Raw genomic sequence first — 14,140 nt, forward strand, 5'->3', positions numbered from 1 at the left:
CACTTGAGAATGTTGTAGCTCCTCTCCTCTTAGAGGATAGCCTCCCCAGCACTTTGTGCTCGTAGGGCCAGAATGTGACAAGCAGATGAGAAGGAATTTTAGCATTGCTTTAAGTGCAAAGGCCCTTTTGTTATAAAAGATCAACAATTTGCAATCTAGATCAAGTGTGGATATAGAATTATACTTTTCTTTTTTTTGTATTTTTGATCAGCGATGGTGGGTGAACTGTGTTTCCTTTAAATAGAATGTTTTATAGGTCTAAAGTAGGTTTTAAAAGTTTTTTTTTAGTACTCAAAATATACTATGTAAAATATAGTTCACACTTGCTGAAATTGTTGTATGTTACCTGAAATCCATTCATCCTTTTCCCTACCACCTGCCACATATGGTCATTGTATTTTGGATATTTGTGAATCTTAGATCTGTTGAGTTTCCCATCTTCCATTGTCTTTATATTTAAGCTTTTTAGCCAGAATGTTGCTTGGGAGTATTTTCATTATGTTCCTCCAGGTGGACCATACTGCCTGGGAGTTTGGGTGTTGAGCAGAGATGTCACCCACTTCACCTTATTAGAATCTCAGAGAATGGCAAACAGCTAACAGTTCCAGTCTGTCTCACTCAGCCCTTGTGAAAACAGTTGTAAGGAGATTATAAATAAAGAGCATTATATAGCATGTTAAGAGATAATCACTACCATTTAGCAGTTGGAAACCCATAGGAGATAGCCCTTTTTGAGATTTATGGAGGAGTGAAAAGATTTTATTACTTTTCCATGAGAGGAACAACATAGCGAGAATATTTTTTCCGGCTGCTTCTGCAGGTGTATGTTTACCCTGGGCAGCCAGAGGAGTAAAGTTAGGTTTGAAACAGTTTTACGTATAAGCATTTTTACAGGAAGGGGATTGGGAGGAGGAAGACTGGTTTTCTTAGCTTCTTCTCCATCTGCTTTCTGCTTGTAAAAGAATCTGCTGGGTTAATCCCCTCCTTCCCTCCTTTCTTTTCTTTTCAACCCTCTGTCTCTCGAAAATGTGACAGACTCTTCTGTCTCCTAGTCATTTTATTGTTGTCTCCTCCTGAACTGGTATATTTTCTTCCCTGTCAATACAGGGAAAATTAAAGTTCAGTAAAACTGGGGCCTTGTCAGATGGTTATACTGCAGTCAGGCTGCGCTCCTAGTACACGGTCCCACTTTTAATATCTCACCCAGAGTAGCTGGCTGTGAACTGCCACCAGAGCATAGTGAAAGGATCTTGCAAAATCCTTATCAAGATGTGTCAGATTACATGTTGAACAGGTTTAATGTACTTGGAGGTCAGTAACTAATGGAAACTTAGGAGCCATTCATTTTCATTAAAAGTCTTTGTTAATTGATATTAATTACTGTGGTAGGAGAAGTACAGAAAGCAAGCTAGGGAATTTTTTTTTTAATTTTGGAAATTTACAAAATTGTTAGACATAAATGTGTATAGTCACATACCTGTTATGGGGCAAAAACAGTTGCAGAGTCATCCAACTCTTTGGTAAGTCTAACCATTAGTTTGAAAATGAGGCATTGACAGTTTATACCTTTTGCTGGGTCGTGCTGATAAACATGACCCAGTCAGCTTCCTTTCAATTCTTTGGTTGTGAGTAAGTGACCAAGCCCTGGGAGCTGCCATCTCCTAAGGATATTCAGGAGAACTGAATATCCCCAAACAATCTAGTGTGATGATAAAATAAAATCTAATACATAGAAATGATGAATATTTGAGGATTGTGTATTAATGGTTTTGCAAAATAATTAGGCATAAATGGTAAGCATTTAATCAACTATACAGTGGCATTACCAATACCTAGTCAAACCAAGATGTTACAGTTTTCCTTCTCTTGTTTTGATATTTTAAAGATATTGTAAAACAACTATACCCCAATTAAAAAAAAAGATATTTATTTCTAGTTGTCAGCATTCAGGATTTTTTTTTTCCTCCAAAATCTTGTAATTTAATCTCAGTTCTGTGCTGAGCTCATTAACACACACACATTAAAAGACAGGAGTCTTGGCTCAAGCTTCCCAAAATCAAGGCCTCCCCTTGACCAAAGCTACACTCAGTTCCTCAAGCTTAAGGTGTCCTGTCTTAGACCAAATATTTTCTCCTCTCTCCTCACTTTAGTCCCTCAGCACAGGCCTGTGGGTTTCTTGGGTGGCATGACCATCTAACTTGCCCAGGCATGTGTTTGCAGTGGAAGCCCTATTGCTCAAAGTGATGGCTGACTGGTGTCAAGAATAACAGTATCGCACTGCTTTCTGGGTTTAGGGTTTGAAAAAAGCCTGTGATGGGCCTGAGGGAAGGGGTGAAAAGAGAGGGAGTAGGGACAATGATTTTGTTTCCTATAACAATGGGTCTTTGAGGCAGAGGAACAGACCAGATTAAAGTTTCAGGCTGGAAGAGCTTGGGTCTTCATCACTGGGGAAAGGAGACCTCTTAGCATCTTCTCTAAACATTGACTTTCCTCTCAATCTCCATTCAAATCAAATCAAAGCAAAGCAAAGCAAATTGACTTTCTTGATATAAAGCGCAGCCTTAAAGGTATGTGGCCATACCTATAAAATCTCTCAGCTCACTCAGGGGCAATTAACACCCTTTAATGGGGAGAGAGTTCTTTTGCACCATGTAGCTGGTGCTGTGAGAGAAGCCTTTTTAGATGTAGGGTTATTGGACAACTGGTCAATCCAAAACAGGCCCTCTCTGTTTTGATGGGGAATAAGGTTAGAGAGGTGATCCTTAGACTTCAAATTTCATGATTCAATAAAACTTCAAGACAATTTTGAAGACCAAAAGTTTGCCAGCTTACTAGGTTGCCTAGGAAGGAGTGGGGGTGAGGGGCAGAAAACATACCCTTTTCATCTGCATCATTTCAAGAAACAAAGTATGTTTAAACACTAAACCAGTCAGAAGGACAAATTCTCAGAAATAAGGACAGTTCTTTAAATGGAATATATTAGCTTTATAAAAAGACCTCGTACATTGTCATGATATTTCTTTGTCAAGGTCAGGTGCTTCGGTACCATAGGATTGGAGGGCTCTGTGTCTCTGAACAGTGGGGAGGGAACCACAGAAATGGGATTTCGGGGTGAGGAAAATGAACTCATTAACATTTGACCTCTGGTAGAAATTATTTATCATGTCTTGCCCTGCGGGTGGGCCGAATAGGAATGTTGGCTCCAAATATTTAAACTTGAGATATAACACATGCTTGCAGTATTGTGTTGCCAGCTAGCTGCCAGTTTTTCAATAATGAGTAGATCTTTTAGATTCATCTTTACATGTTGTTATCGTTTTACTGTTTTCATACGTAAGAGAAGTTCTGTCATATCAGTAAGATGTATCAGGAACGACATCTTCCTTTGTAGGTATATACCCAATTCTCATTTGTGTAATTAAATGTATGTATCATCAACAACCCTGGGCCCTTTGCCTTTGGATTATATTATGTGTTTTTTTTTTTTTTTTTAAAGTTAGTGAATCATTTGCTTTTCCTGGTGCTGTGCCACTTGACAGAAAGTTCAAGTGCCTGGGAGAATAGTAATCAGTGGCAAATCAGCTTATGTCTGTTGGTAATCCATTTGAGGATAATTGAAAATTTGCTGTGTTCATTTTATTTATGGGTTTCCAGGTGAATGCCAAACTCCCAGTTGGGACCCCAGATTACATGGCCCCTGAAGTGTTGACCGTCATGAATGGGGATGGAAAAGGTGCCTATGGCCTAGACTGTGATTGGTGGTCAGTGGGAGTTATTGCTTATGAGATGGTTTATGGAAGGTCCCCATTCACTGAGGGAACCTCAGCCAGAACCTTCAACAACATCATGAATTTCCAGGTAAAGAGCCATTATTAGATTTTGAAGTAATATTGAGAAATGTCGTTTAAAATTGTGTGAATGAAAGTTTATAATGTAAACCAGCAGTTCTGGATAATAACAGCTACTACTTTATATAGCATTTTACGCCAAAAGCAGTTCTAAATGCTTTATTAATTGTATTATATTGACTCTCAGCTGCCAGTAATTATAAGCTTATGCCATCATTTTATGTACCATTAAAAAAGAAAAACTGCTGCCCATTAATCTAGGATATTTCATTGATTTCAGTGTTGTCAAATGTGAATAAAATGGGAGTCTTAAAATTTGTGAAATATAGTTCATTAACTTGGCTAATCCTCAAACAATCCTGTGAGGTAGATGATATTATTATTTTCATTTTACAGATGAGGAAGCCAAAGCACAGAGTGGTTAAGTAACTTGCCCAAAATAGCACAGGCAGTCTGGCTTTGAAATCCATGTTCTTATATGCAATACTGCTTAGTACTGCTGGCTGTCAAACATGGTAGTAAAAGTCAAAGACATGGATTAGAAATACAGTAATAGATACATAAAGTAGAATTAAACCTGTTTTCTAATAACTGTATTTGTCACTATAGTAAGCCCATTTCTTAAGGATATGATGAATATCTATGTTTTAGTTTCAACCAAAAGGAAGAAGAATGTATTTCACAGGTTTTTATATATCATCCAATTTCTTCCTGGGACGCTTAATGCATATTTTTCTATGTATAGTACACTTTTTGTATGCTTAATACATACATACATTATTTGTCATTCCTGAGTCTACTCCTGAGTTAAAGTTTCCCCTGAGATGATGCTTGGGGCTCATTTGTTTCCTTCATTTCCATCCATTCATTCAGTAACGAGTGAAGTGCACTAGGCACTGTTAGTTGTTAGGTACCAGGTTTGCAGTTCTGGGCAAGAAGGAGAAAGGCCCTCTCGGCCTTCTTTCTCCATCATCACACAAATCAAAATACACCGTGTATGTGCAAAAGCAGAACACGGGGAGCACGCAGGAGGGAGTGAGTGATAGGGTGGGAGAGGGAGGCCGGGAGGTAGGCAGGGAAGAGGGGCTGAGGTTGGGGAGGGCCTTCTGGGCAGAGAGGACAGAGTGATTTGTTCAGACAGCTTTAAATAGCTCATTATTGTTGGTTGGCAAACAGCGAGGTGGGGAGTGTAGCTAGATGAGATGGGAGAGGGTAGGTACAGAGATCAAGTTATGAAGGGTATTCCTTGCAAGGGAGCTAGGCCTATTGATATGAATAGGCTGTTTATTTTGGGAACATGCCTTTGGTCCCAAGTTAAGAGGGCATAAAACTTCCTTCTTAAAAAAAAAAAGAAAGAAACTTGCATATACGAGAATTACTTTTTTAACTTGGAGACATGAGAAGCTGAATTTGCTAAGGGAATAATAATTATTATTTTTTTTTGAAATAGCGGTTTTTGAAGTTTCCAGATGATCCCAAAGTTAGCAGTGAATTACTTGATCTGATCCAAAGTTTGTTGTGTGGCCAGAAAGAGAGACTGAAGTTTGAAGGCCTTTGCTGTCATCCTTTCTTCTCTAAAATCGACTGGAGTGACATTCGAAACTGTAAGTAGAGCCGTGTTCCTTCAATTCCAGTGTTAGGATTAAGAAACGCTTAAGAATGATCTGAAATTACTCTGGCCCACAGAAGCTGGTATAAATTATATAAGTAAGGGTTTTAATTACTTATAGGAGTAGAAAAGGGTAATGATGTAGCTGTCTTTAGTAATAAGTCTTCTTTAACATTGTTGACACAGAACTGGGTCACTTAATCAAACTCTGTGTTTATGTGGCCTTTGGATTATTACCCCTCAGTACGTTAGAGGTACAGATTGATAGAGAGTGAAGGTTGTCACTTGGTTTGACAGAATTTCTTCCCAGAAGAAGAGTGGACCTAACTATTTCGTTCACAAGAATAGGAAAAAGACTCAGATTAGGCAAAGTGCCAGGGTTGCTCTGCTAACGGCCAAGCCTGCCCTAAAGCCATGAATGCCTTGCTGTGTTCGTTTGTTTCCCTCTAAAATATTTGTCTTTGCTCACAAGCATGTAAAACCTATAATGTACATGCACAGTGGATTCATTCATACATCGCTTTGTTATCAATTAGTGCAAACTAAATTCATTAAAAACAAAGACCTGATTTATTATCAACAAATGCAAAATGCTTGGTGTTTTACAAATTGGTGGTTTTTTTCCAACCTTTTTATTCTTGGATGTGTTGTTGATTGAATGTGATCTAATGACCTGACCCAGCGATTAGCGTAGATTAGGGTCTGTAGGAAAGCAGTTGGCCTGGTTGAGTGTTTGATTTTTAGTGATTTCCCTCCTGATAGGGAAATGGAATCCATTTCTAGGTGTCAAAACCAGGCTTGTAGTTGGAGCTGCATTGTAATTATAACCTCTTGTACCTTCAGCTGGAATGTATGAGTTGGGTTAACAGGCAGTATTGTCCATTTTGATGGTTTCTCTGACCCCCTGCCAAAATATTTAAGTAGGCTGTATTTCCATAAATTGCTCTTGGCATTTTTTTTTTCTTCCGTGAGCGACATCACTGTATTTTTCAAATCTTTAGGCACCAACCCCCAGATCTCCAAGGTTCAGAGCTTTTAACCAGCAATATGTTTTTTGTTTTTTTCTGGCTGCGCCGAGTGGCTTGTGGGATATTCGTTATATCCTGACCAGGGATTGAACCTGCACCCTCAGCAGGGAAAGCACCGAGTCCTACAGGACCACAGACCGTCAGGGAATTCCGAAATTCCCACAGCAATATGTTTTCAGTGTGGTCTTCCTTTTTTGCTTTTGGAAAGATTTGAAACAGTTTCTTTTTGATGCTGCTCAGATACTTAATCTTTTCTGGCCTAACCTTATCTCTGTAATCTTCTTGAATAAGAAAGTTCATTTCTTTATGCCTGCCCTTGCCGATGGTGTCTAATAATGTATCTTCACTCTAGTAAGTCAGTGAACGGTGATTAATTACACAGGTAACTTTATTCTGTATTTTGGTAAACCTTGATGATGTTTTTGGTATCATGTCAGAATTCTCAGATTTCGTTCTAGTCTTTTCCTCTCAGGCTGTGTATTGGTTTTAGGCTTGTTGGGCTTACGAGGGTAAGTACTGTTCTGTAAATTATAATACATAGTGCCCAGGGAGGATATGTGTTGGCACAGAGCGTGGCCCCTGCTGTCCATCATGAGGCCCATCTTGTGGAAGGTCGTGGTTATCACTGGGATGAGATGACTCTGGGATGAGTCACTGCCGTCTTGGTCATCTTCACACTTGTTGCCTCCACACTTGACTCACCATGTCTCCTGTGGTCCTGCTTAATGTTTCCGTATCCTGATAAATATCCACTTAGTTTTTCCTTACCTTTAACACGTGTTTCTCCCCCTCCCACACCCAGTTCATATGAGGGAATTCTCATCCAGATTCTTTTTTTAAACTTATTTTTTAAAATGAAAATTGTATATATTTAAGGTGTACAACATAGTGATTTGATACACATACATAATGGTGGAATGATTGATTGCTACAGTGAAGCTAATTAACAGTTTCCTCCCTCCCTCCCTCCTTTTCTCTCTCTCTTTCCCTCCTTCTCTCTCTCTCTCTTTCCCTCCCTCCCTTTATTTTTTCTTTCTTTCTTTCTTTTATGAGAGAGCACCTGAAATCTGCTCTCTTAACAAATTTTCAGTATTCACTACAGTATTATTAAGTGCAGTCATCACACTGTACATTAGATCTCTAGGACTTGTTCATCCTACATCACTCCAACTTTGTACTCTTTGACCAGAATCTCCCCATTTCCCCCACCTCCCCACCCCTAGTAACCATCTTTCTACTCTGTGCTTCTATGTATTCAACTTTTTTAGATTCCACGTATGAGTGAGATCATGTAGTTTTTTTTCTTTCCGTGCCTGTCATATTGCCCTTTGCACCATGACCTCCAGGTTCATCCATATTGTTGCAAATGGCAGGATTTCCCTTTTTTTTTTTAAGGCTGAGTAATATTCCATCACACATATGTAAATAATCCATTCGTCCACTGATGGACACTTAGGTTGTTTCCATATCTTGGCTACTGTGAATAATGCTGTCATGAACGTGAGAGCACAGATAACTCTTTGAAGTACTGATTTCATTTTCTTTGGGTGTATACGCAGAAGACGGGTTCCTGGATCACATGATAGCTCTATTTTTAGTTTTCTGAGCAACGTCTATACTGTTTCCATAGTGGCTGCACCAATTTATATTACTACCAACAGTGCACGAGGAGTCCCTTTTCTCTACATCCTTGCCAATAGTGATTATCTCTTATCTTTTTTTTTTTTTTTGTGGTACGCGGGCTTCTCACTGTTGTGGCCTCTCCCGTTGCGGAGCACAGGCTCCGGACGCGCAGGCTCAGTGGCCATGGCTCACGGGCCTAGCCGCTCTGCGGCATGTGGGATCTTCCTGGACCAGGGCACGAACCCGTGTCCCCTGCATCGGCAGGTGGACTCTCAACCACTGCGCCACCAGGGAAGCCCCTTATCTCTTACTTTTTGACGATAGCTATCCTAACAGGTATGAAGTGATATCTCATTGTGGTTCTGATTTGCATTTCCCTGATGATTAGGGATGTTGACCACCTTTTCATATACCTGTTGGTCATTTGTATGTCTTCTTTAGAAAAATGTCTTTTCATGTCTTTTGCCTTGAATCCTGATTCTAAAACTCTAACAGAAACTCTTGGTGTTTTTTTTTTAATAAATTTATTTTATTTATTTACTTTTGGCTGTGTTGGGTCTTCGTTGCTGCGCACGGGCTTTCTCTAGTTGTGGCGAGCGGGGGCTACTCTTCGTTGCGGTGGGCAGGCTTCTCGTTGTGGTGTCTTCTCTTGTTGCGGAGCACAGGCTCTAGGTGCGTGGGCTTCAGTAGTTGTGGCATGTGGGCTCAGTAGTTGTGGCTCATGGGCTCTAGAGTGCAGGCTCAGTAGTTGTGGCACATGGGCTTAGTTGCTCCGCAGCATGTGGGATCTTCCCGGACCAGGGCTCAAACCCATGTCCCCTGCATTGGCAGGTGGCTTCTTAACCACTGCACCACCAGGGAAGTCCCTCTTGATGGTTTTTAAAATATAAGTCCTAATATAGTGGTTCAGAAGAGTCATGAAATATGTTTGCCTTAAAGAAAATTTCTTGTAATTTATTCTCTTTCTAAGATGAATTAATTGATTATTTTAATTTTTATTTCTTGGCCGCATTATGCAGCTTGCAGGATCTTAGTTCCCTGACCAGAGGTTGAACCCAGGCCCCCAGTAGTGAAAGCGCTGAGTCCTAACCACTGGACCATCAGGGAACTCCCAATTTCTTGCAGTTTAAGTAAACGTTTTACTTTGGAATAATATCAAATTTATAGAAAAGTTGCAAAGATAGTACAGAGAGTTCCCACATACGCTTCTCCCAGTTTCTCTTAATGTTAGCATCCTACATAACAATACCACATTTGTCAAAATAGGATTAGCATTAATATATAACTATTAATTAAACTTCGACTTCATTCCAGTTTCCCCACACATGTCCCTTTTCTGTTCCAGGAATCAACCCAGGGTACCATATTGCAATTAGAATGTATGCAGTAGATATGACTTATCATGGCTGAGATGCTTAGTGTGGCTCAGCCAGTGGGTGGGAGCTCCATGCCCACTGAGGATTGGTAGGGCCTTTTCCTGGAGGTTCCATGGCATCCCTGACTGCACAGAGTGCTATGGTATTCATTTTCAGTGTCTCCTAGCAGATTTTACTGCTTTCCACCAACCTCTGATCCTTGTGTATTTGCAATCAACTCAGGGTTTGTGATTGAAAACATTGCTGGACTCCATGCCATTTGAGCTATTTTCTACTAGGTAACTCTTAACAGAAATTATGCCTTTGTTTAGTCCTGTTTCTCTCACACACATTGAGTGACTCTCATCAACCAAAGCACTTGAAGTCATTAGGTTTCCCGAGTTCCTAGTTGCTGCTCAGATGCCTTGTGGTTCCAGGCTGTTGCATATTTCCACACACGAGATTGTCCCTTGATGAAAGCAACATTAGCCTTTCTGCTATTTCACCGCTAATTCTTCTTTTTCTTGTTGTAACCAATGAAAGGAAGTAGTGCTTAACACAACAGGTAATAGTCTTCTAAAACTCATTATCTCAAGAGGTGGGCCTGGCAGGATATATAAATGCAATTTAAGAAGGGTCTGGGCAAGTTCATGAGTGACAGAATTGGGAGTGGCTACTGGGAGAAACTAGGACATGCCTTGGCTTTGACCCCTGAGGTCAGATGGGGCATCTGCACCTTCTTGGGTCCGGCCACTTGGAGTTGCTGTGGGCAACACCGCCTGAATTAGGAATCTGACCTAGTTCAGGAGTGTTTATTCTCCCAACAAGTCAAGAGCTCTCTGATGAGTTACTGCCACTCTCATGGGTTACCGTGCACCTATTACCCTGATGTTTCATTCCCAGCCTCATGTGATCAGATGTAAAGTTGAGTTTTTAGCTGCTTATTACTATTATTTCAAGGCTGCTTTCCAGGTTTTAGTAGGGGCCTCTTAAGGATACTAGCTGCCCCGAGCTGTGCAATTCCAGCGATGTTTCAGATGTTGGGCAGGAGTCTGATTGTACCCCCCGCCTGATTTTCTGGGCTTCTGGAAAGTTGAAGCCAATCAGACCCCCTCTTTCGTGCCTTTGGGGTTATGCCTACCTTTCCTGGCATCATGCACCTGTTCGTGTCAATGGGAGAGTTTTACTGTCAGGTGTGCCCTTCTACTCACATCTTTCTAAATGTCTTCCCCCAAAGGCATAGTGACGTCAACGGAACCAGCACGCTTGCACCTTTCATCCAAACCAGCTAAGTCTTGACAGTGAGAAACGCTTAATGAGAGTGTTGATTGTAGATTGTTTCCTAGAGCATCTATGGCTAATGCTCTAGAGAACTTGTTTTGTCTGTTGCTTATGACTCGGCCTTCTTCTCTTGAATCATCTTCCTTTCACTGTTCTCAGAAAGGCACAGTTCTTGCAAAATCACTCTTGAGTTTCCAGGTCCTTAGCGTTTGTTACAGAGAGTACGTTTCATTTCCATCCGGTAGTGACTCAGTGGTGGTCGTGTGCTGATCTGCCTTGAGATTTTCCCCTGCTGAAGAGGTTCCTTTGTCGTTGATCATTATTCACTACCTGGCCCCCGAATGGCTGTAGTGAAACCGCAGATGCACAACCCTGTGATCGCTCTATAAACCTGAGGGATGATGGCCTTTGGTTTAAAGGAAAGGGATTCTATGGCTTCCTAGCCTCGGGTGAAATTCTCACTTATTGTTGCGTGTGGAAATCAGCACCGTGAGACTCACTGGGTGTTTTATTTCAGTCCTTCAGTCTGATAGGTTAAGTAGCAACTGTTCGGTGACAACCACCAAGTATTTAAGTATATTATGCTATGTTACTTCAAAACAATTCAGAGGTAAGAATTATTGTACCCATTCTACAGATATGTACACTGTGGTAACTTGTCCCAGGTCATACATCAAGTGAGAGAGAGGGTCTAGATTTGGGTTGAGGTCTGGGTGGTTCTAGATAGAGCCCGTGCTCTTAGAGCAATACCATGCATGCCTTAGCGTAAATAATTGTTATTAATCATGTTTGTGTTGATGACAAATAATAAACCGCTCTTTAGTCTCTGTGTCTGTTCAAGCACATTTGGAATTTGTAGCAATTTTGAATCTACAAGATTCTTCATGATATCTGAGTGCTACATGCTAAGTGCTAAGTGCTATGTGCTGTGTTAGGTGCTGTAGCTCTATTGATGAATAACTTTGGATACACCCCTGCTTTCAGGGAACTTACAGTCTAAGTTATAGGCCCCTTGCTTAAATAGAGCTGTAGTCCTGTTTAAATTGCCATACCACATAATGGTAGGAATTTTGGGAATTCCCTGGTGGTCCAGTGGTTAGGACTCTGCACTTTCACTGCTGTGGGCCCAGGTTCAATCACTGGTTGGGGAACTAAGATCCTGCAAGCTGTGTGGTGTGGCCAAAAAACCAAAAAAGTAGAAAGTTGAATGCTTAGTAGGTCACCCACTGGCTTACTGAACCACATATGCTTGATCTTAAACAAAATGTAGACTGTGACCCAGTGACCCCTTCCCCATATACAGCATCCCCTTCTTTCTGCTAATCTATTACCCTCCCCATGCCTCAGATCTAGCCTGGGAAAGGACCACGTTGGATCGATGACTCACTTCTAAAATTTTTTTTTGTAAAGCTGTTTTCTTTCTTTCTTTCTTTCTATTTTAGTTATTTATTTTTGGCTGCACTGGGTCTTCGTTGCTGCGCACGGGCTTCCTCTAGTTGCTGCGAGTGGGGACTACTCTTTGTTGTGGTGCACGTGCTTCTCATTGCGGTGGCTTCTCGTGGAGCACAGGCTCTAGGCACGTGGGCTTCAGTAGTTGTGGCATGCAGGCTCAGTAGTTGTTGCGCATGGGCTCTAGAGCGCAGGCTCAGTAGATGTGGTGAACGGGCTTTGTTGCTCTGTGGCATGTGGGATCTTCCCGGACCAGGGCTCAAACTCGTGTCCCCTGCATTGGCTGGTGGACACTTAACCACTGCGCCACAGGGAAGTCCTCACTTCTAAAATTGTGATTTATAGTCTCAAGGTGAATTGAGAGGACTTGATTCATGTTTTCTGTTTATTCTAGGTTATGTAGTTTCTCAACCTCGACACTGTTGACATTGAGGACCAGGTAATTATTTGTTCAGGGACTGTCCTGTGAATTGTAGGATGTTTAGCAGCACCCACAGATGCCAGTAGCACTCTGCCCCCTGTGGCAACCCAAAATTTACCAGTGTCCCTTCGGTGGTACAGCCGCTCCTAGTTGAGAACCATTGTTTTAGAAGAATTGGTCAGATAGTTACCAGGAGAGAGAATATCACAGTAATCAGACTCACTCAAGACTGCCATTGCTAACCAGCAGTGGAACTGTAGTCTGGGGTCAGGGGGACCCTGCTTCACTGAGTGTGGTCCATGGACCAGTGGCATCAGCATCACCGATATCACCTGGGAGCTTGTTAGAGATGCAGAGACTCAGGCTCCCCTCCACCCCAGACCTGCTGAGTCAGAAGCTGTACTTCAGTAAGATCCCTAGGAGTAAAATTTCTGTGTGTAGCATTTGTGAAGCCCTGCAAAAGGAGAAAACGAGATCTGTCAGCCTTAGAGTTTCTTGGCGCATCTTGGCTGGGTTCTCCTTATTTTTTCCACTGGGCTCAGGGTAAGGGGAGACCGCTTTTTGGCTAAGGACTTCCCCGGGTGGGTGGAACTGCTTGGAAATGCTGGATTTTAGGCTCTGCTTTTGATGAATTTAAAGCTTTTCTTTCAGACGGACTGTACATCCTTCATATCTTTCGAGATGGTGGTTTAACTTAATCTCCTCCTGCTGATAGCAAATAGTTGGTTGTATAAAAGGCATTTGTATGCCTTCTACCCCCTGCCCCCACCATTACTCTTGTCCCATATTTACTTTTTTTCTTTTTAATTGAAGTATATTTTGGTTTGCAATGTTGTGTTGGTTTCAGGTGTACAGCATAGTGATTCAGTATTTTTGCAGATTATGTTCTATCATAGGTTATTACAAGGTAATCGGTATAACCATATTTATTTTCAATTAATGATGGATTACATTTCCTTCATTATCACTTTTTAGGTGTGTATTATATTGCTGTGCCCTTTACTGAGTACCTACTATGTGCCTAGGGGCCCTGCAAAGCACACTATGCATATTATTGTCCTATTTATTCCTCCTAAAACCTCTATGAGGCAGACACTATATTTGGGCCCACAGTACAGATGAGGATACTGAGGCCTAAAGAGATGAAGCCACTGGCAAAGGGCCAGTAGTTGAACCAGTAGTTGGCAGTGGTAGGAGTCTAACTCAGGTCTCCCTGACTCCAAATTCACTTTGCTTTTTTTTGGGCCGTGCCGTGCAACTAGTGGGATCTTAGTTCCCTGACCAGGGATTGAACCCAGGCCCTTGGCAGTGAGAACGTCCTAACAACTGGACCGCTAGGGAATTCCCAAGTTTACTTTGCTTTTTAAAAATTTATTTGAAAAAACAGTACAGTCCATGATAAAAAAAAAAAAAAAAATTCAAGCAACACAGAAGGTTAAATAGTGAAAAATTGTCTCCTTCCCACCACATGCCCAGTGCCTCTCCCTAAAGTGAACCATTATTGTCAATTTCTTGTGTAACTTTCC

At 41.3% G+C, this 14,140-nt stretch overlaps 1 protein-coding gene across 4 annotated transcripts in view; it reads left to right on the forward strand.

Moving 5' to 3' along the window:
• The window catches only part of CIT (citron rho-interacting serine/threonine kinase), a 168,507-nt gene that overhangs the window by 36,410 nt on the left and 117,957 nt on the right, over positions 1-14,140 (forward strand). For all 4 annotated transcript variants that reach the window (XM_024758531.1, XM_024758532.1, XM_024758529.1 and 1 more), the window contains exons 8-9: positions 3,655-3,858; positions 5,299-5,452. In XM_024758531.1, coding sequence (XP_024614299.1) covers positions 3,655-3,858; positions 5,299-5,452 — 358 coding nt within the window. The remainder of the gene's footprint in view (positions 1-3,654; positions 3,859-5,298; positions 5,453-14,140) is intronic.

Source organism: Neophocaena asiaeorientalis, unplaced genomic scaffold (genome assembly GCF_003031525.2).
Source record: "Neophocaena asiaeorientalis asiaeorientalis breed wild unplaced genomic scaffold, Neophocaena_asiaeorientalis_V1.1 scaffold77, whole genome shotgun sequence".
Taxonomy (NCBI): domain Eukaryota; kingdom Metazoa; phylum Chordata; class Mammalia; order Artiodactyla; family Phocoenidae; genus Neophocaena; species Neophocaena asiaeorientalis.